At 38.6% G+C, this 22,018-nt stretch overlaps 1 protein-coding gene across 1 annotated transcript in view; it reads right to left on the reverse strand.

Annotated features, from left to right (window-relative positions):
- The window catches only part of PDE11A (phosphodiesterase 11A), a 315,101-nt gene that overhangs the window by 64,255 nt on the left and 228,828 nt on the right, over positions 1-22,018 (reverse strand). Inside the window, exons 12-13 of the mRNA XM_039855267.1 lie at positions 11,067-11,176; positions 1,419-1,509 (exon numbers count right to left, since the gene is read on the reverse strand). Coding sequence (XP_039711201.1) covers positions 1,419-1,509; positions 11,067-11,176 — 201 coding nt within the window. The remainder of the gene's footprint in view (positions 1-1,418; positions 1,510-11,066; positions 11,177-22,018) is intronic.

Here is a 22,018-nt window from a genome sequence, read left to right on the forward strand (position 1 = left end):
TGTGTGTGTGTGTGTGTGTCTGTGCGTGCGTGCGTGTGTGTGTGTGTGGCAGAAGCACCAGGGCAGGGCCCGCATGCCCCAGTTGCACACTGCATGGCTCCATTATTATTATTCTGCGTTCTTCATAGATAATTCTGGACTGAAGGGCAACTAATGTATTTCGTTGATATGGAAACAAATTCTGAGTTAGTGGGGTCTGTTTCCAAACGAATGACCTTTCGAGAAAACCTTGACATCCTGTTTATAATCCTTGTTATTACAGAGGTGGGAGTTCCTGGGGTCAGAGGTATAAATCCACTGTATTATTAGTACAGAAGGATAGTCTGAACCCAAGTTCCTGCGGTCCTTACCTTCCTCTTTCACAGCAATTGGCTAAACCAGTGTTTCATGGATTATTCCTGAACCACAGATGCCAGGATGCTGGTTTCTGTCAGAGTTACTGAGAGCCTAACCCTTGATATTTTCTTCCCAACTGAAAATATATCTCCTCCAGAGAATTTGCCCTTCTGCAGCCTCACGCAGGTTCCAGAGTGCTGACTCTCTTTTATGGGGTCGAAGAAGGCTTTCATGATACTGCAAAAGGCATGCTTTTTCAAGATAGGCTGGAGGAAAAAAACTTCCATATTTAATGATGCTATTCCAGTGAAGCAGGGCCTTAATGATGATAATAATAATAATTAATGGCACAGCTAGAGAACTGACAAATAATGGGGAACAGATGATCCTTTCTTGGCCTCAAAAAAAAAAAATTCTGTACGCCTGCAGAAAATTAAACAGATCCTTTCCTGGCAATTTCGAACTCTTACACGCCTCAGCCAGAGTCAGTAAGTGGTTTTTCTTTTTCTCCATGGAGAGCTAAAAGTATAAAACTACTTCCAAGTCCTGCAATGCCACATGCAGCAAAATAAGGCATATGGCCTTAGCCCTGGGTCTCAAGTTTAGTTGCAATTCTCACTTTTGAAGTGGTCCCACCAGCAATTTTAAGTTCTTATTTTATTATAGGTTTCTCAATTGTGCTAATAAAGTGTAACTTTCTCACCCTCTTTCTGTTTCTATCATTTTTAAAATGGCTTTGGGTTCACTCCTTGTGTTAGTGGGCTTCTGTACCCCTTAAGGAAGGTATGACCATGCTCTGGTGACAAGCTCTAAGCAGTCTCCTCTGCTAAGTGAATCTGGAGAGCCTTCAAACCAATAATGAAACCCAAACAAATCAGCTCAGGTAGAATTTTCTAAGGTCTTTGGTCAGGCATCTGACCAAATAATAAATAAAAAGCCACGAAGAAAAGGTCCAATAGTTTGTCTTAAAAATATTGTTTCACTTCTCAGTGCCTACCTGTGGCACTACAAAGAAAGGGAGGTCAGAAATATTGTTTCACTGGTTTTGTGTCAAGGGAAGAAGCAGAACGTAAGGTCTGTACCTCACTTTGAAGGATCATCACGGCGTGGTTAAAGTGGTGGTGCTCTAAGGTAGCAGAGGTCCCATAGAGTTGGGCCAGGGCAGAGCCACTCCTGAAAGAGGACAGAAGGGTCAGTGACCAAGGCTCTTTATCTGTCAATGATTCCCCACACCAGCCCTTTGGATCAAACTGCTTTTCCTGTTTTGGCAAAGGACCATGAGCTGATACATTCTAACTGCTTGTATAGTTCACTAATCTATTAAGTAAACCTTTCATGAAACTTCTGTGTGTTAGGCTAGATGCTATGGATGATACAACAGTGAATAAGACTCAGCCCACGATTCTAAGAAATTTACAGACTACTAAAGATGAGACGTGATCATAGGGAAACCGGTGCACATAACACACAAATACCACGGGAAGTGTTTCAGGTTCAATCAAAGTGCTTTGGATGATCTGAGGATAACAGATATATTTTTTTGGCTTTGGGGATCAGGGTAAGCTTCATAAACTAAACCTTACACAGCTTCAGAATGTCCAGAACAATGGTCTTATATCAAATGTATTTGAATCTCTACAGGAAAAGACTTTGTGAATATTTTGCATTTGATCTGCTTTATATGTAAGGTTTACAAGCTTCTACTATGGTTTACCAGCCCTAGTCACACTATGATATCTCAGTGTAGAACTCTAGAAAGTTCTTTAGATTTAGAGTCAGACTTCAGCTCTTGGTAATAGCGGTTTCTTTGTTTCTAAAATTATAATAATACTGTCTACCTCACCAGTTATTTATGAGAATACAATAAAATACTTGAAAGTGCCCATCACAATGCCTGGCAGATAGTAGATTGTAGTCTATGTTATTAATCAATAATTAAAACACATTTAGATACTTCCATTTAAAATAAATAAGATGATAATTGATGCTTGAAAGGCTTATTTTGAATTATCTTTAAATTTCGCTTATATATATATAAAACGACCCACTCCTCAACAATGTCAGTTCAGCAAAGTGTTCATTTAAAATGTTCAGGTGTGCTCATTTCCAATTCTTTTGGAGTAGGATGTAGAGCATCCAAAGAGTCGAGAGAGATCCAGAGAATCCTAGGATTTAAAGTGCAGACTTGGGACTCGGTTGAGGACTCATCCAGGTCTTCGTGTTCTTTCTTGCTCATTGCAAGGAGTTTGGACATTGAAAGGTCAATTTGACCTTAACTTGGGAACACTGGAGACTGACAGCTCGCAGTCTGCCTTGCTAGTGAGAGGAGCGAAGACTGAATCTAAGTGCAGCTTGAAGGATTTCTGTCATAAGCTGCCCTCCATCTCCAGTGTGAGCCACTCCCAGATCACGGCCACTTTGGGGGCTCTTGGAAAGACTCAGAGCTGCCACATATTGGAAAAATGACAGCAGAGTTAGGTTCTGTAGGGATTGTTATGAATAGGGTTAATAATGAGGGTACTAGATTTTAATCATATTTCTTTAAATCTTGCCTTAATCTATATAATTTAATAAGAGAACATTTGTTAGGCTAATCTTGGTAACCAGTGATTAATATTTAATGTTAGTTACTATTTTTTGAACGTAGAGTTCATTTTGATGAAAATTCATTTTTTAAAAAGCACACTGTATTGTGTCTTGTTTATATTTGTCTTGGCTTTTGAAATTCAAGGATGTTTTATATGCATATCGCATCCAAATGCCTGACATGGAGTAGGTGCTTAAAAAAAAAATTAGCTGCTTGGCTAATAAGCTTGCAGTGGTATGTCTAGAGATTATAGTTAAAATTGGAAGGTTGACAGTAATGAGTATGTTAACATATTTTATAATAATGTTATTAATAATAATAGTTATCATTAATAAGTACCTATCAGGTACTAGCCAACAGATTAACAGCTTAATACATTATTGCATCTAGTCCTGACAATAACCATGAAATTGTATTGTCTTCTCATTTTATCGATGAGAAAATCGAGGATCAGAGAAGTTAAGCTACTTTTCCAAGGCCACAAAGCTAGTAAGTGTAAGTTACTGATTGGAATCCAAGTTTTTAAGCTTCTCATTATATAATGAGAAAGCTAATTATAACTTATACATATCTGATATTTGATTCTCAATTTTTGCCAAGCTGGTTGTCACCAATGAATGATTTCAAAATTTAATTCAGAATTCTATTGGTATAACTGCCTACCACAGGCTCAGATTTCCTGTGATTCATTTCTACTAATCGGCTATGCCGAGATGTGCCTCTCTTACTGGTGTGAATTCCAGTAACAGAGTCATTGATGTAAAGTAGGGTCAAGTTGAAAAATACTATCTCTTCCTTTATCATGTTGGTTTAGCAGAACTTACAAAGTTAAATCAGCTAGATTATCACAAATCACTTTATATTTTCTTTTTTCAGGATGAATAGAATGTTTCCTCCTTTAACTAGGGAACAGCTCATGACAGATACATTGGGGTCTCCCACGCTGCACCTCTCCCTCGCCCCCAGACCCATGTGGCTTCCAAACTGCTGCATTTCATCAGAAGGACTCTCAGGGTGTTTGTGCACATGCAGCCATCTAATTGTCTATGGTTTGAGCATCTTCATCATCAGACTCCCTGTTTGTTCCCTTTTGCAATTCCATCTTACATTCTCTCCACCCTCACACAATACTGAGTTAATCATAAAAATAAGTAGACTAATGCTTTGAAAGTACAGAAAGACATTGTGATTCATTCATTCATCTATTATTCCTTCAACCGACTCTTGATGACTGTTATGATGCCAGGCTGCCGGCCATGTGGAAAGATGCATACAAAGATAAATAAGATGTGGCTCTTACCCTCAGGAAGCTCACAGTCCCCCAATTTGTGTAGGACACTTTCTCTGACTAGACTTGCACTAACAATGGTCACCCTTCTGCAAGCAAGGTGCCATCCGAACATTCATAGGATGGAGCAAGGCACTAACTCTGCTCTGAGTTTTATAGAATAAGATTATCTAAGCAATGATGCTTCTATTTCCATATGGATTATTTATTTACACTATTAGATTTGGTTTCTGTCAGATTTTCTAAGACTGCAAAACCTTTCGGTGCTTTCTCTCTAAGGCCAAGGCTTACTGAGAATGCTCCCTATACCTGCTATTACATACACACATGCTGTGAATCTCCTGGGATGGAAAGAGTGGAGTCTACAGCCATTAAAATTGTTATCAGCAGCAAAAAAATAATTGTTATAAGTAGCAAAAATGTATCTGTTAGGCTAAACTTTATCAAAAAGTATTCTACAGAATATTAGTTCTTTGTAATGTTAAGTGGCATTATGAGCAAAAATAAAAAGAGTCCATGGTAAAATACATTTGGGTAATGCTGGGTTTAAAAAGCTAAACTGTTTCTTCATTGTGGGATTTCCCAGTGGCATCAGTATTTGAAAACAGCCATTGTAATTCTGCAGGAGGGGAACAATGACATGCAGTATTAACCAATCTTACTTGATCATAAAACCATTTTTTAAAAGAGGCCATGTCTTTCATGTAATATACTTCATGTAAAGGTATACTTCCACTTTTCATGTAAAAAATATTAAAAAAGCAATCACATATGGAAAAAATTGACTTTAACACCACACCTCATTTTAATTGTCTGTGGTTAAGTATATCATCATATAAGTAGCTATGGGCACACATATTTTAATAGTGAAAATATTTACACATATATAATAGTGAAAATATTTACATATATAAAATATTACAAATACATATGGTGTGTGGAAAGAAGGAGAAAAAAAGAGGGAGAAAAAGAAGAGTCTCCAAATTCCAGAAGCACAAGGAATATTTATACATGTGATTATTCATGATGCTCATAATTGATTAGGTGACCCCAACAACTAAAGATTTTCCTTTTTGAAAAGGCATCATACTGAGGGGAAATTTATTAAAAAGAAGTCAAAGTGAAAATTCTGTCCCTACAGGCATTCAGCACTTTGCAAAGGCACAAAAAATAAGTGTGCAAATGGAAACGTACCTTCATAATTCCCTGAGATATGCATATGCTTTGAAAAAGAGACTTAACGGAAGGAAGTGTGCAGCCCTGACTTACAGGAAACTTTAAAAAGGAAAACTATGAAAGGTAATTAGGAAATTGAGAATTGTTGGGAGGTGGCGAGGAATGGGATTAGGCTGTCACGGCAGATTAATGTGCCCCAGTATTTCACTTCTGGGACCTGGCCGAAAGCGACAAGATGGGTTTTCATTCCCAAGAAATGAGTATAAGAGATTATGCTAGAAATGAATAGAAGAAGTCTCCTAGGAGAACACACTACAAAGCTGTTCGGTACTGATATTTAATCATCAGGGGCAGCTGTAATAGAGAGGGGGATGAGTGGGAAATGCCGTCCCTGGAGAAAATGGGAGAGAGGTGTTAACAGAACAATTTCAAAGCGCTGTGGTATCACTGCCCTCTGCACCTATTGATCATTCACTGCACGTACACCAATACTTAAAAATTAAGAATAAAATGTGAAAATGCAAAGGTTCACTTATCAGAAAGGCTAAAAGAATAAATCATATCATGCTATAACTAAAGTCACAACTTTTTATTGTAGAGGCATTTTGCATTTTATATAGTAATTTGTCCCTTGCTAAATGTCTCCTGTTTTTATAGCCTATATATGAAAATAAAAAAGGTAGCATATGCTTTGCTTTACATAATAATTGGTGCATTTAAATTCCATTTCCAAATCACTTAAATGGTTGGAATTGTGACTACTTTTAGGGAAAGCACTGTTTGTTATACTTCTTTTTTTCTCCCACAATGCCTAGCACAGTGCCTTGCACATAGAAAGCACTCAATTACTGGAGAATAATAAAGGAAATAAGGATATCTATTTTTTCCTAGGCGTTTTCTAAACAATGCCACACTTACTGAATAAATCTTATTCTAATCAATAAAAAGATAGCTCCTTTACCATGATATAAAATTCTCTAACAGCACTCATTGTCAAAGGAAGGTTTAACTGAGGTTGAGTGGTGGGGGCATGAGGTGCTCTAGGTTCAAAAGTGACCCCATTACATAGAGGCAGGGTTGATGGACATCCCATCCCATAATCATCTTGTGGAAACACATCAGTTCATCTTGGAACAGAGGGATTTGATCAAATGGTATGATGATGCAAAAAATAAATAAATGAACAAAAATAAAATTGAGTTCTAGTACCAGCGACTTAATACTGATCTAATATGTGTGAAAACTGTTTAATCTTATAAAAGTAACCTAAGATTTGGGTATCTCAGTTTCCATTTTTATAAAATTAAGGTGTTGAAAAATATGGCTACTAAGGTCTAATTTAGTTCTAATGATTATTAAAGCTCCATATCTTGATTTTCTGGATGTCAAAATCTATTTTAGTTTTTCAGAGCTCACATATATGGCAGGCCAGCCAGTAAACTGGAAGCTCAAAGGCCCCAAATAAATATCACTGAGTCACGAAAAGGAGTATGATGCAGTGGTTAAAGAACGTCTTCAGGTAGCCCAGGTCTAAACACCACTCTGCCACATTCTGGATGTATAAATTTGAGTAAATTACTTTCCTGAGGCTCAGTTCTTCTCATAAAATGGAGACAAAAATACCTACCCTACAGGAATGTGGGTGAGCGCTTGAGATAGTAAACAACAAGTGAACTATAGTTCTTCTCATTGTCTCAGGGACTGTTTGTTGCAAAGAAGAGAAATGAACTAGGACCAGCTTCACTATAAAAGGTTGATTAAAATAGCAGGAACTCTGAGGGAGCTCAGTTATCCTAAGTGTGGCTGGGTTTCCTGGAAATAGGAGTAGAGATGCGTAAAGCTAGGAATCAAGGCTGCTTTTTCTGTTTCTTTACGGTTGTATGATCTCTTCTTTCTATTTCTCTCTGAGTATCTACTTTCTTCTTTCCTCTCTGCAGATTTGCTTTCTTATTTCTCTTATCCACTTGGGATGTGGTCATTCATAGTTGCCCCAAAATGAAAGTCTCAGCTACCAAGTCTACTCAGATCTACTACTTAGATCTCAATAGCTAACTGAGTCAACACCATGATAATCCAAGTCCAAATTCCTGAGAGATAAAATATGACTAGATGGGCTTTGGTTCGGTGTGTACTCTTGGGCTAAAATGCCAAAGAAGTCAATTAGCAAGAAGGGCTGCTTCTCTCAATGTGATACACAGGCTCTCTCCGGGAAGGGGGCCATTGGTATCCAAGCACATGTATTGTGCACTTGACTCTTAAAAGAACCCACAAGGTGCTCACTCTTGTTTTATAGACACAACTCTAACACATTTATCTCTTCTTTATGTACAAGTGGCAGAATAGTTAGAGGTTGGAGAAAGGGTGTTAGGGGAAGATACGATGATGCCATCGCCCTAAGAGAGAGAGGCATCCTAAAAAATATATGAAATGTAGTTATAGGAACTCAAACATAAGGGACTGTCAGATCCTATAATGAAAGTATCACAGTTTACACTTCAGGACACCCCAAGGCCACTATTGTCTTTAGTACAACATCAAACCTAAGTATATAAAACTATGTTTTATATAATGAATCTAAAAGAGTTACAACTATTTAAGAAATCAGAAAACTTTAATGAAAAACTGCATTAAAATAGTTAAAATTTCATCCATCCATGCAGTCATCATTCATTCATTCACTCAGCAAATATTCATTGTATGTTTATTATGCTCCTGGTACTCGTTATACATCACGGGGACTCAAAGAGAAGGGAAGACACATCTGTTAATCAACCATTAAAACAGAGTGATGCATACTTTTGGAAAAGCATGGCCTGGACGTTATGTGGGCACAGAAAATTGACAAGGGGAAGGTACAGCAGGAATACAACCCCATGGTTGGTGCTCTCAGGGGAGTTTGGGGAAAATAAGGAAAGACAGAGCATTCCAGGTATGGGAAACAGATGACTGGGGAGCAGAGAGAAGTAAGCTAGCCAGACTCCATTGAAATTTCAAGTAGCCCCTTGTCTCTGCGACATAGAAGCATGGGTGGGAGGGTCAGGGTGGAAGGAGTGGGTCCTGGGCCAGAAAAATGGGCAGTAGCTTGATTGAAAAGGGCCTTAAGGGGCTAAACTAAGAAATTTGAACATTATCCTGAAAGTCACAGGAGGCTGGTGAATGGCTTTTAAGCAAGAGAGTGAGCTGATCAGCTTTGTGAATTACAAAGATTATTCCGGAGTGCCAAGCGGGGAGGACTGGAGGAGAGTTGGGCTGTTTGTTGTAAAGATCCAGGAGAGATGCAGAGAAGCAGTAGTTACTTAAGAAGGCAGAGATGTCAACTTGAGGGATGCTAAGGAGGGAACCTGGGGGACTCTTGGGTTTCTGGTGGTGCTGTTTATTGAGATAGAGAATAAGGGGGAAAGGGACAGGCGTAAAGGGGAGAGAGTGAGATTGAGGTGACTGCGAGACTTCAAATAGGAGGAGCTTTTCAAGCAGCTGGACTAAGTGTCAGGAGAGAAGCAGAGAATTATGGTTCAAACATCTGGGTTTGGGGCTGTTCAGCAGTTGGGTGGAAGCCCTGCATGAAGATTCTTGTAGAGCAGTAGAGGAACGTGAGAGAACATCCCCAGTGCAGGCTGGGGTAGGAAGAGAGAGGACTTGAAGCAAACTGAGAAGAAAGGCTAGAAAGATAGGTGAAATCCTCTGTCTGGGAGACAAAGGAGGAGAGAGTTCTAGGAAGGAGGGAGTGGGTCTCATGTCAAGAAGGCTCAAGAAAGAAGGACAATAAGAGTGTCCAGCAGCTCTGGGGAAAAGGGACGTTGGAGGCTTTACTGAGGGCAGTTCCCCTGGTGAGGCTGAACTGGAAGCCACATGGGAGGGCAGGGGTTGGGGACAATGATCGGACAACTTTCCAAGAAGACCGAATGGAAAGGAAAGAAGAGAAATAGAACAGCAGCTAGAGGGAGAAGTAGTGATTGAAGTGGGCTTTTTCAGGATGGGGGAGACTTGTTCATAAGATGCTGAGAGCTAATATAAATGAGAAGGAAGATATAGGACAGAGAAAGGAAGATTGATGGAGCAAGGTCTCAGAGGAGGGAGCAAGGAAAGTATCCAAAGCAGAGGTGGTGGGATCAGCCTTAGACAAGAGGAAGGACAGCCCTTTCACTGAGATGGGAGGTTAGGAGGAAAGGATAGGGCCAGACAGATAAGTTTGTACTTGGCAGGGGAGGAAATTGAGGGAGTTCTCAATTGATGGCCTCAATTTTCTCAGCGAAGGAGGAGGCAAGGTGATCTGCTGAGTGGAGCGGGGGAGGTGGTAGACAGGAGGTGGTTTAGGAAGGGAGAATGTTTGGTATATATAACTGCTAAGAGCGATGTGGGATGGAGCTGGCTAGCGACACAGAAAGAATCTGGGGAGTACTGAGCATCCAGCTGAGTTGGGAGAATATAGACTTGGTGTATCTTGAACTCTCACCTGTGACATTTTCTCATAACACCTTTAAAAGTCTAGGCAGAGTAGCAAAAAATTGAATTGTTAGATTGCCCTGGGGCCTAGTTTTTGCAGAGTGGATGTCACAGAAAGTTAAGAGAGTTGAGAAATGATAGGATATTGAGAAGAGAGAGTTGAAACATGGGGCTATAAGATACAGGGTAGATAAAGAAGGGAACACGATCAAAATTCATTTGCTAGATCAGGAGCAAATGCAAGGCCAGGTCTCCAAGGCCTCAATAGATAGGTGTTTTGGGGAACACCAAGAGTGGTGAGCTGTTGACATAGTGGTCAGTTGATGTTTCAGATTATGTAGGTACGCCTGTTATATGGGGGCTTTGCAATCGGTAGTCTGAAAGTTAATTTTACCACTTTGTGGAAGCCTTCCTTAATTTCTCAGTCCTCCAACTTTTCTCTTTTTTCTCCACCCTCTGAACTTACATGTCGTTTTGTTTGCAGACAGGTAGTAAAAAGAACATTAAAACTGGACCATCACTACCAGAGTCAGGAGATCTTGTTTTGGTCTTATTTCTAGCACCCAAATTCTATGGACTTGGCCACAGTGTGAGTCACCAAGCAACGGCTATCTTGACCAGTTCAACTTGCTTAGGGACAGATTATTCTGTCCACGCACATTATGTGCCTACACATCCCCAGTGCTGATGTAATTCCTCGGTTTGTTTCCCATCTTTCTGTGGGAAGAGGCATGGGAAGAGCAGCAACCACATTCCTCGTGTGTCACTTTACTTCACTGCAGCTATATGATATCCAAAGTCAAAAGAATCCAGAAGAGATTCTAGTGGGGAAGGAAGAGATATTTCATTTCATAAAATTTCCTAAGACCACTTTTATTTTAAAAAACAGTCTCAGAGCCAGATTTTGAGAGGAGAAAGTTCAAGAAGCTTATAAATGCTATGAAAGCAAATATTCAGGGAGGAAAAAAAATAGGCTCTTTAAAATATGAGCTTTGTTATCTGACTGAGGTCAACAGAGACAGACCAAATCAACAAGCATGACATGAAGGGCAAATTTGCAATTAAAAGAAGAATAGGGAATTATAAAGATGGATGGGGCCCATGACACGCACGCCCAAGCCTGCGTGGCCTTGGCCTTGGATGCCAGAAATTAATGCTTTACTCTTTAGCACTGGTCACCTTTGGCTTTGAACAGAAAGGCAAATGCATTAAAATAACAACAATTAGAACACTTACTTAGCTTGGAAGGCATTGTTGGTTCCCCTGTGGTCAAGGTCATGACACAAGCATCCCACAATCACCGCTAAAATTTCCACCTCAGTCAGAATCTCTTGAAACCCAGCAGTCTGAGAAGAAGAGAAAATGGCAACAGTCACTACTCAGGGCAGGGAGGATGGATAAGGTTCGTCTACTGAGCAACGATCAGCTCTGTTTTCATACCCTCATCATTTAAGGAAATGATTAACTGCCACTCCCTTAGATGACAGTGAGTTGGGTGGTCAGTTGCACAGCCTAAGGTCCCTGCAGTGATGAATTAGCTCACTGTCACAGTGGCTCACGCTGGCACACCAGAACAAAGTTGAGACTATTTATTTCCCTTTTTAGAAAAAAGGCTACACTATCCAGATACAGTGACTGTTTGGCAAAGGCCTAGAGCAAAACGTGTTTTGTGATTCTGCATTTCAGTGAGGAGCATCTATTGGTAGGAGGAGAAGAAGGGTGAATTTAGAACTGACTGTTACATCCACCAGATGCCATTCAAATGAAAGCTGGCAAAAGAAAACACCTCCTATTTTTTTTTTTTTAAATATTAAAGGAAGCAGCTTACAAGTACTGAAACTGTCACATGATAATATTCTAGAAATTAATCCCTTAATTTCTTGTAAATACCTTAATTCTTTTAAGCTTGGAGGACAGATTAAATTCACACAGATAATAAGGTAATGCATATCTTCAAAACTAGAATTTGATAGAGGATTAGGCAACCCAGACTGAGGATCAGTGGAGTATCCATTACATGGGATTCATTTTTAAAAAAATTATCCTCTGGTAGCTTGCTTATGAAATGCATAGGTGTGATGTGATTTGTTTTGGGAGCAGTGTGATGTCACTGTGTAACCCAAAGCCACAATGGTTCTTTGAGTCCTGCTGTCTCTTCGTTAGTTTAGAAGAGGAAGAGAACCTCTGAAAAAGTAGGTCTATGCATTTTCTTGATCCAAGGTCTTTACATCTCCCCTGCCTTTTTACTTTATAAGTCTCCCATTTCATTACTAACTAACATCTTTATCAGAGGGCGGGAGGAGGGGAAAGGTAGGGTTCAGATTGCTTCTATTTTCATGTGAGTTTTTTTTCCCAAATCTAGGGTCACTAGCTAGATACTTTTCTTACAGCAATGAAAACTTTGTTATTTAACTAATTATGCTTTTATTGCAGAAATAATTGAATAAATTTTTGTTTTGACAATTTTATTTTTAAAAGTTGAGTTGGTCCCACTGCCATATTTAAAAGTACATATAATTTCATTTGCATAGTAATTGAGAATGTTAATAAATTGTCTGGGAGGGGCTGAAATAGCCCATATCAAAGCTGTGTGTTCTCTTTCATTTTAAAATTTGAAGCTGGCAGCTGGATTTAAGTTAATTTTATTTTACATAAAATACTACCTTCAATAGTTTTAAAAAGTTCAAATTGTCGTGAAGAGATTTAGAACCCAAAACAGACGTCTCTCATTCCCCTTTCCTAATCCTCAAAGGCAAGCATTTTCCATTTTCTGCTTTATCTAATTTGGTAGGCATTTTCCACCACATTTCTATATAGTAGTAATATGTTATTCACACTTAGTTATTCATCAGTTATTCATATGTGCCCAACACAGTCTTTTGAGCTTTACAACTAACTTTTTAACTCACTTCTCGTACATAACAGGCCTGTGAGGTAGGAACTATTATTATCCCCAAGTACAGGTGAGGAAATGGGCACAGATGGACCTGTCTGCCCAAAGTCTCATATAGCTTTCCTGATTATCACTCTATAAATATTTTTCACTGCAAAGTCTACTGATAGTTGATCATTGTTTCTTTTCTTATGTAAATGTTTCATTTCCTGAAGTTAAGATTTGTTTGAACATCCAAGTCTTCTGGATTCCTACACATCTCTCCAGCCAGTCACACCTTTTAGTAGATCCCTTCCCAGCCTGGTCCTGGGGACGCCCTACTAATATATATATATATATGTATGTGTATATATATATATGTATGTGTGTATATATATATGTATGTATATATATATCCTGATCCTTTTCTTTGGTCTGGGTTCTCTGTCTGCTCCAGCTTTCCTCTCCTGGGGTTGATCTCCTGTCTCCTGCATCCCACACCTTCCTTTCCTCATTTTCTCCCTCAGTTTTCAGGAACACTTCTGCCAGTGGCTTCATGAGAAATTTTTATGTTAATTTTTTAACACTAGAGGAGTTAATTTTTTTTTTTTTTGAGGCTTTGCAGGACCCAAAATGTCTTGAATCTATTCTCCTACTCAATTGTTTGCTTGCCTAACAATTCTAGGTTGCAACATTTTCACTCAGGATTTTGAAGGACGGCTCTATTGTTTTCTAACTTCTGAAGTTACTTTAGAGAAACTTATGTCATTCTTCCTAATACTTCGTCTGTTACTTGATTTTCTCTCTTTAGAATCTTCTATCTCTGGGGTTTGACAATTTCACAAAGATATGCTTTCATTTGGAACTTTCTCCGCATCGTTTTGCTTAATTAGCTTTTTCTTCGGCATAGCATTTTTGTAATCTTTCTCTCTGAATTGTTTCCTGTTCGCTATTTTTTCAGTCCTATTTGACTGGACCTTCAATTGATTGGACATTGGATTTTTTGTATTGCTTTACTTGTTTTCTTGTCTTTTCTTTCCCATTGCCCTTATCAACTTTTTCTCTCTGATTTTCTAGAGTAATAGTATTTTTCATTTATAAGTATTTTCTTGTCTGCTGCCTCTTTTCTAATAGCATGATATTCTTTTCTCATGGATGCATTATCGTCTCTTATCTTTTGAGGGTATTAATTGTAATTCTTCTGAAATTCTCTTCTGCTCCCTGATTGCCTATTTCCTCTGAACTCTTTTTCTTTGTGTTTGGTGGTTTCCTTAAGTGCCCGGTATTTCGCTCACTTAAGAGTAAAACATTACAATGTTCACCACACACCCGTGTGGTGAACATTGGGGGATGGTGTCTAGATTGTTGGGCTCTCATCACAGGGTGAGCAGATGGACAGTTGGTCCCTTGCTGGAGAACCCCTCATGTCAGTATCTAAACTTATTTCCTCTGGACTTTTCAATTTCTTGCTTGGAAGTGGCATAAACATTCTAAGAAAATGTGTTGGCATTCTAAGAAAAGAGAATGTAGCTTCTCACCTTTGAGGGTAGAGACTTTCACTTAATTCTCTTATTTTCAAGGTGTATCTCACCCTAACTTTTTTTTTTGGCTGGTGTCTCCAAGTTTGGGGTTCAGTTTCTCCAACAAATACTCTAGTTTCTTGAATAGGTGAGGGGAAGAGTTGTCCTCTGACTACAAGGAGAAGGCACAGGACTTGGGGACCCAGTGTTTTCATCACCCCTTACCCCACTTCACCCATTTCAGTGGTATATGAAACCTTAAGTTCCTGAGCTTTGAAAGCTGCTGGGGGAACACTGTTTCTCATGTGTACCCCTTCCTCTACCCACTTACCCTTAAGGCACTTGGGTCAGACTTTCCTTTTTTCTGCTAAGCTATGAACTATCCTCCCTCTATTTTCTGCCTTCATGTATTACAGTTCCATGAAAAGTGGAATTTGTGTCCATTTCTTGTTCTCCCTGTTATTTGGGAGTAATTTTTGAAAGGTGAAAGGATATAAATGTTTTTATCTGTCATCTCTGTCATCTTGAAACTCTAAATCGGTTTAGCTGGGTTTGGATTTTGCTAATACTAAGTGAATTCTGAAAGTGTATCAAGTATGAAATAATTACCCATGATACTATGAAAATCAGTGCTGTAAACAACAATGAAACAGCACAGAAAGATTTTGCCGTTGAAAATGCTGTTGATTAGAACTAGCTGATGAATCAGAACAGTAAGAATAGTGATGGGATAATGTTAAACTAAGGTCATTTCACTAGAAATTTAATTAAAAGTTAAAATTAAATGCCATATAATAGACTCAAGATTAAAATCCCAAATCGTTTTTAAGCCACCAGTTATCACCTACTATATAATACGATGAAACGTATTTTACTATAATGTCCTATGCAGCCACCTTCCGTCTCACCCCTGACCTTTCCAGCATCTAGTTCTTAAACTATTTGTACCATGGATACTTTTGAGAATTTGATAAAAGCCATTTCTTCCCAGAAATTATTCTATAATTTTATGTTGTTCAAAGACCATGGAGCCAATCTTGGGATCCTCAGAATAAAGAAACCCAGACGTACAGTACACACCAGTCTCACAAAACACATTTACCTCTCTTGTCTGTGATACCTGAGTTACTGGAGCAGCACCTATCTCTTGACTATGATTTAGAGCTGCCTGGTAAATGGTTTCTGAGAGTCTTCAGGCCTGAAAAGGGTCCACCTGCCACTAAATGTCCATTTGTGCCCCCCTCGCCCTCATCCATCTTTTTTCTAGTCCTATCCATTCTGACCTACACTTACGATTGAGGAAAAAGTCAACTGCCTGCTGAAGACAATATACTTTCAGAAGAAAACAGAACGGCAGCCAAAAGTATATTTTAATGCGTTTATTCTATGCTTGACTCTATTTTATTATTTTATTTTCAAATAAATTGTATCTTTTCTGCTCCTGATGCAATAATTATGGATTTACTGACCTTAATGTTAATCTGTCTTCTCATCTGTATTCTCTGAGGGTCCATATATCAGAAATGTGAAGCAGTGAATATGATATATCTAAGTAAAGAGACGGTCAAGGCATATAGACCTAGTTTCCAAGTTGTCCTCTCCAGAGAAGCCTGTGACTGCTCTCTGAACAGGTCTCAATGACAGTCTTTCGTTGAGATAAAACAAATGCTGGGATAACTCTACCCCTAGCTACTACAGCATATGATCACTAGAATGCCAAAGGACCCTAATGGTAAGCTTCACAGCATTCCCTAGACTACCCAGCAATTTCCTATCACTTAGTCAACATAACATTTAAATCAGCTAGGATGGGCCCCTATTTCAAAGCTGTTCCTGTACTATACTAGCGAATGGAGGAATATCATGGCCAGAGAAAAATGACTGTTGCTTTGCAGCTCTATGGAATCCAATAAGGTATGAAAAACGACAGCCATAATGTCAGTACTAGATGGTGCTATAGAAGCTTCATTCATTTAACAACAGTGTTATTCAATGTTATTAGGTGCTTATTATGTATCAAGCGATCATTTTATCTGAAAAAAAAAGGGGGTTTGGTATAATACTGATAATAGTTAACAGCTCTATAGCACTTAGCATAACCCTCTGAGGGTGCTATTGATCTTATCTTCCTCACTTTATACATGAAGCTATGGAGGCACTAGACTTCATCGCTAGAATATGACAGAGGTGAGCTTAGATCCCACAAACCTGGCTCCTGAGTCTGCTCTTATCCACTGTGCTATTCAGCTGCTAAAGATATAGGTGCAGTTGTGCAGCTTTTACATACTCTTGTGATGATAGAGTGTTAAGCAATAGGGCTTTAAAGAATCACTTGGTGTGTGCTTTATTCCATGAAAGATATTATTCTTGATTAGTCGGAGGTTGATACCACAGAGCCATTGGTCATTTTGAGCCTAAAAATGGCCCTGGTGCATCAAGATGTAACTGATAATAAACAGTGCTTTATAAATGAGATGTAGAAAGATAAAATTGTTTGTATGTAACAACTCAACTTTAAAATGTCTCAATATATGCATAAAAAAAGACAGGACCCACATCAAAATGTTACCAATAGTAGGACCATAGGTGACTTAAAATTTTTTCCTTTGTGTCAAAAATTTCTATGAAGAACATTTATTCATTAAAATACACATACACACATGTAGTTTGTGTGTTTGTGTGTGTGTGTAAATTAAAAAAAAAAATTTAATCAAACTATCCTAGCTTGGAATAAAATAGTTTTACCCTGAAGTGTCCATTCATTCATTTATTCATTGAGCAAATGTTTGTTAAGCATTTACTCTGTTCAGGCCCTCAGGACAGAGCACTGAGGGAGACAGGCACGCCCGGCCTGTGTTGCACTTCATACCAACCCGAACAGTGCCACAGAGCACCCTTTTTGTGAGAAGCCATCACAACATCAATTGCAATTTGTGGAAGAAAGCAATGATGAAAGTGACTAGCTGCTCCTTCCCTGGAGAAGATGCATCATGGGCTACATCCTTTTGTCATGGATGCAGCTATGGCATGGGAATCTGAGAAAGTGATGCCAGAAATCCTGCCTTCACATTTCTTTTGAAACTTGGCTGTCAGGGATGCTGAATGATGAGGGATTTCTTCAGTTCATCCTGTTGATTCTGAGATCAGGTAGATGGCCGACTAAGAGAAGGGGACTCCAGTGATGTACTGGAAATTCCTAGTGGTCCCAGAAATCCCAAACCAAGAAAGGTTCTTGGCTCTGAATGCTCCTGCACAATTGCTGACAGCCAGGCACTGCAGTGGAGCCCTCCGTGGACTGCTAAAGTTGAAGGAGAACATGATGGTTGTTGAAATCTTTCTTTTCCCCTTCGTCTTCTCTTTCTTCTTGATAAGAAGAACAAAGAGAATGGCTCAGACCATTCCAAAGGATTTTGAAAAACAAAGTTTCTCAAGGAAGTGCCTCCTCTAAAAGAATCTTCACGCCATATCCCTAATCTGTATCATCATGTCTCAACTGATCTATAGATGACTTCAACTTGGAAGTGGTATGAGCTTGGGGCTGAGAGGCAGAATTTACAGATGAAGCATTTAATTTCAGGAATTTCTTCATTTCTGGTATGCAGTGTTGCAGGGTCACTGTCTGGGGCCTTTGTTTGGTATATTATTAAAATAAAATTTACTTTAGCCAAAGAATGCTCTCTGAGGGTTTCACTACAAATGCCATATGTAAGGTGCTCATGTTTTCTAAAAAATGCCCCAAATTCCAATATTGATGGCTAGCCCAGCTCTGCGAGGCCATCTTTTCTATGAGATGTCTGTGAAAATTAAATTGCTTAACAAGGACTGCAAGTTCTATGAGAAGGGTACTTTCAATCACCCTCCCAATTCAGTACACATCCCAGTTGTGAGTGGATCAGAGTGGTGAGAAAATTGTTAAGGCACATGTTTGGGCTCCAAGGGCATTTGCGGCAAGCCCAGCATATTTCTTCTTTGAACTCTATTTCGTTTGCTTCAAAATGGAAAGGTCACCTCTCAACGTGCAAATCTTAGGGGCAGGCTGATGGATATCAACCTATTCAATATGCTCCAAAGCGATGGTCTTGGGCAGAGGACTTGATCAAGTTTAAATTCAACTTAGATAATACAATAAACATAGCTCTATGTATATAGCACAAATTTCCGTTGCTTACTATAAGTGCTCATAAATAAATTTATACTACTTGATGCCATATCCTATCTTCTTTTCAGAGAAGGACCCTATCTTTGCCAACTAGAGATAGCGTATGATGAAAGAGCAAGGCGGAGAAGAATGGGTATTCACAACCACAGTCCTGTACTGTGAATAAAGCCCTCTGGACAAACCATAGCATCTAGATTTGATGGTCACACCCTCTTGGTGTTTACAGTAATGTTTGTCTGCCAATACCTGGGTCTGCTAGGCTGAAAAAGAGGCGCTTCAGTCCCATTTTGTGGTCCAGACACCAGAACCTCTCTAGCAGTCAGGTGACCATCATCCAGCACCATGTTTCTGTGCCTCCTTCACCAAAGCATGCAATACAACACAAAGCAGGTATAGCTCGTCTAATTATCCACGGGAGTGAGATAGTTTTTTTTTTTTTTTTTGATATCAAATTTGCTTCTTTTTCTTCTCAAGATGAATGTAGTCAAATATTGACTTGGCATTAATTAAATATCGATTTAAGTCTACGATGATCCTCTCCTTACCAAGCTCAGAGTTGGAAAGACCTCATAGTCTACACTTCAGTACTTTCTTTTACAACCAGAAAGCTTCTGAAGGCACTTGTTATCAAATCATAAAACCTAAGTCATGTTTTGGACCTACCTTGTCTTCTCAACCTCAAATAATATTGCAAATGCTTGCCTATGTAAGTCTTAGAACGGCAAGGCAGCAAAACTTAATGGTGTGTCTGGTGTAATTATACATGTTGAGTAAATGATGCATGAATTAAAAAATTGAGTTGAATTTAATCAGCCTTATTAAGTTATTTTTAAACCATTTCCATGACTTAATTTTAACCTACTAGTTATCATAATTAAAACAATATTTATTTTGGAAAGTTAAAAGCATACACGAAATAGAATACTATAACAAACCTCCATGCGTTCATTACCTAACTTCAACAGGAATCCATGTTTTGCCAGTTTTGTTTCATCTATATCTTCACAAGCATTGTTTTGTTTGTTTGCAAGAGTATTTCGAAGCAAACCTCTGACATCTGTCAATACTCTTTACTTCATTCTCAAGAAGTCCTGATGTGGTCAAATAAAAATTGGTGATAGACCTCTGTTCTCATATTTTGATATATAAATGGTATGTGAAAAATTTCAGGGTAAATATCTTAATAAGATGTGGAAAAAAAAACGAAGTTTCTACTTCAATTTAGATAATGCAATAAACATAGCTCTATGTATGTAGCATACATACTGTATTTCAGAAAGAAGCAGAAGAAAACGCACATTAGAGTCTTAAGGAGTTAGCTTTCAACATTAAGAATATATGTGCTTCATAATTTTTTTGAGGACAAAGATAGTATGTTTTGTTCCTATTTAGAAATATAGTTTATATTTTATGATAAATTACTAGTGAGTTGAATATATAACGTGCAGTTTGTGAGTACAGAAAACGAAGCAGGTGACTTGGCCGACGCTAACTGCGCAGGGAGACAGCCCTTTCCAAGAGCCACACAAGGCCAGGTTGAATTTCAAAAATATGAGGCCTCTTCAAAACTTCCCCCAATTTTTATTAGTCATGATTGAGCCAACATTAAACATGAGACTCATGAAAAATCGAAACTTTCTAAAGCTCTCAACTTGACACCCTTAGGAGCCAGACTTCAGCCCCAAGAAAGTGCCACTGCTAAGTCATAAAACCGTGGAAGGTAGAGGCTGTGATACATGATCGTGCTCTGCTGGCTGGGTCTCCGTGACCTGGCAGATTCGGCTGGCACCATAAAACACAAAGCGACAGATCAAGCAGTTTACCAACACCGTAGAAATCTCAAGAATAAATTCCCTTTAATCGAAAATCCTATGTTGTGACTAGGCAGTCTCAGTCCCCAAACCACACACATTTCCTCACAAGCCTGCGCTGTGAGCTGGAGCTGAGACTTTCCTCGAAACGCCGGACATAATTATGCTCATACACTTTTACAATTTACATGTCCTAAGAAAAATACTCAGCTCTGGCTGATGGTGCGGGAGAATTTATTTTCACTAGAAAGGGAATGACCCATAACTCACGAACAGCAGCGCTTAAAGTGAGTTATGGAGGTTACTCTCCTGTGTGAGGAGACGGATTGGATTATCCTCCCGCCCAATCGTATGTTTGGTTATTAGAGCACCAGGTTCTTCATTATGTGTGGCTTTGTCTTTTTCCTTTTTTGAAATAAATGCTGGTAAAAGGAACGTCAGCTAGAAGCGTGGAGTGCCTAACTGGGGCTCTCAGATGTGGCCAGAGAGAATAAAAATAGAAACCTTCTTAAAAGATTAAAAGGCAAGAGTCTTAAATATAATTTTAACACTGTATTCAAATTGATTCGCTCCATAGTTATAGTGCCCAGTGCTGGTATTCTGCAAAAACATTAAAAATCACTCCTTTCCTAAATTAAAAATTTGGCATTTTTGAAGTTACACTAGAAATTAAGGTGTTACACTAGAAATTAAATTAGAATTTAATCTTCATGAAGATTAAAGAATTGGTTTTCCTAATATGCAGATTTTGTCGTATTATGATAATGCTGCCATTTGTTTAAAAGTAAATATAGCTTGTTATCATTTACATTGATAAGGAAATGCAATGTAAAAATGATGTTTGATTATTGATTGTTACTTTATTATAGTCAATTACAGAACAAAACATGTAGATCTCTGTACCTTCCAATGTTACAATCTACAAATAAATTAATTTCTGTTGAAATTAGGATTTTGACTATTGAGCAAATATATTTTATTTTAAAATTCAACTGATTCTGTCCTTCTTGAGATGGGAGAAAAAGAGTTCCCATTGTGCTTCTAAGATATTTCAGAAGAAATGTTCTATCTCAAAAATCAAGGACTTCCCTGAAAATGGCAGAATGCAGACAGTGCATTATCGTTAAGCCGGTGAATAGGATGGATTTCTCTTCCCAAAGGTCCCTTCTGCTCTCTAGTTTGAATTCTCACTAAAACAACTTGGCTTATCTTTGAAAATAACCTTGTTGACAACACAAACATGGACTTACACACACTGCCTCCACATTTAAGATTTAAGAAGCCCCCGGTGAATGTCAGGGGGTGTCAATGTGTTTGCCGTGATACTGGTTATTATTAGTGTTTAACTGCGATTCCCCACCAGCACCACACTGCCGGCAACACCATAAATTTTAATGTGATCATGTGCTCTTTTCATATCCAGTGAATTCTGCAAGATCATAATATTCTATATGAACCCTAGCTGAACCTTAGTGTGATATGAAGAAAGAATCAGATTTCTAGCAGTGATAGTTGTTCATCATTTTATAGGTTTTTTTTTTTTTTAAACCTGGACACTGAACAACATGGTTCCCTGAATAATATTACCCTTAACTAAATTCACTCATTCAATGAATCTTTATTGAGCTCTACAGGATGTAGGGCATGGCCCAAAGTGCTAATGAGTACATTTATGGGATTGTAAAGAATACTGACTCTTAAGGAAACCTTTTTTCCCCCCTGGAAAATCTGTCAGTGCTCATACATCATTTATAAAACCGAAAAATGTCTCTGCAACCTGGGCACCTTTTCTTTTACAGAATACAAACAAAAGCATAGTTATTTCC

The sequence above is a fragment of the Pteropus medius genome, unplaced genomic scaffold, assembly GCF_902729225.1.
Source record: "Pteropus medius unplaced genomic scaffold, Ma_sr-lr_union100, whole genome shotgun sequence".
NCBI classification, from domain to species: domain Eukaryota; kingdom Metazoa; phylum Chordata; class Mammalia; order Chiroptera; family Pteropodidae; genus Pteropus; species Pteropus medius.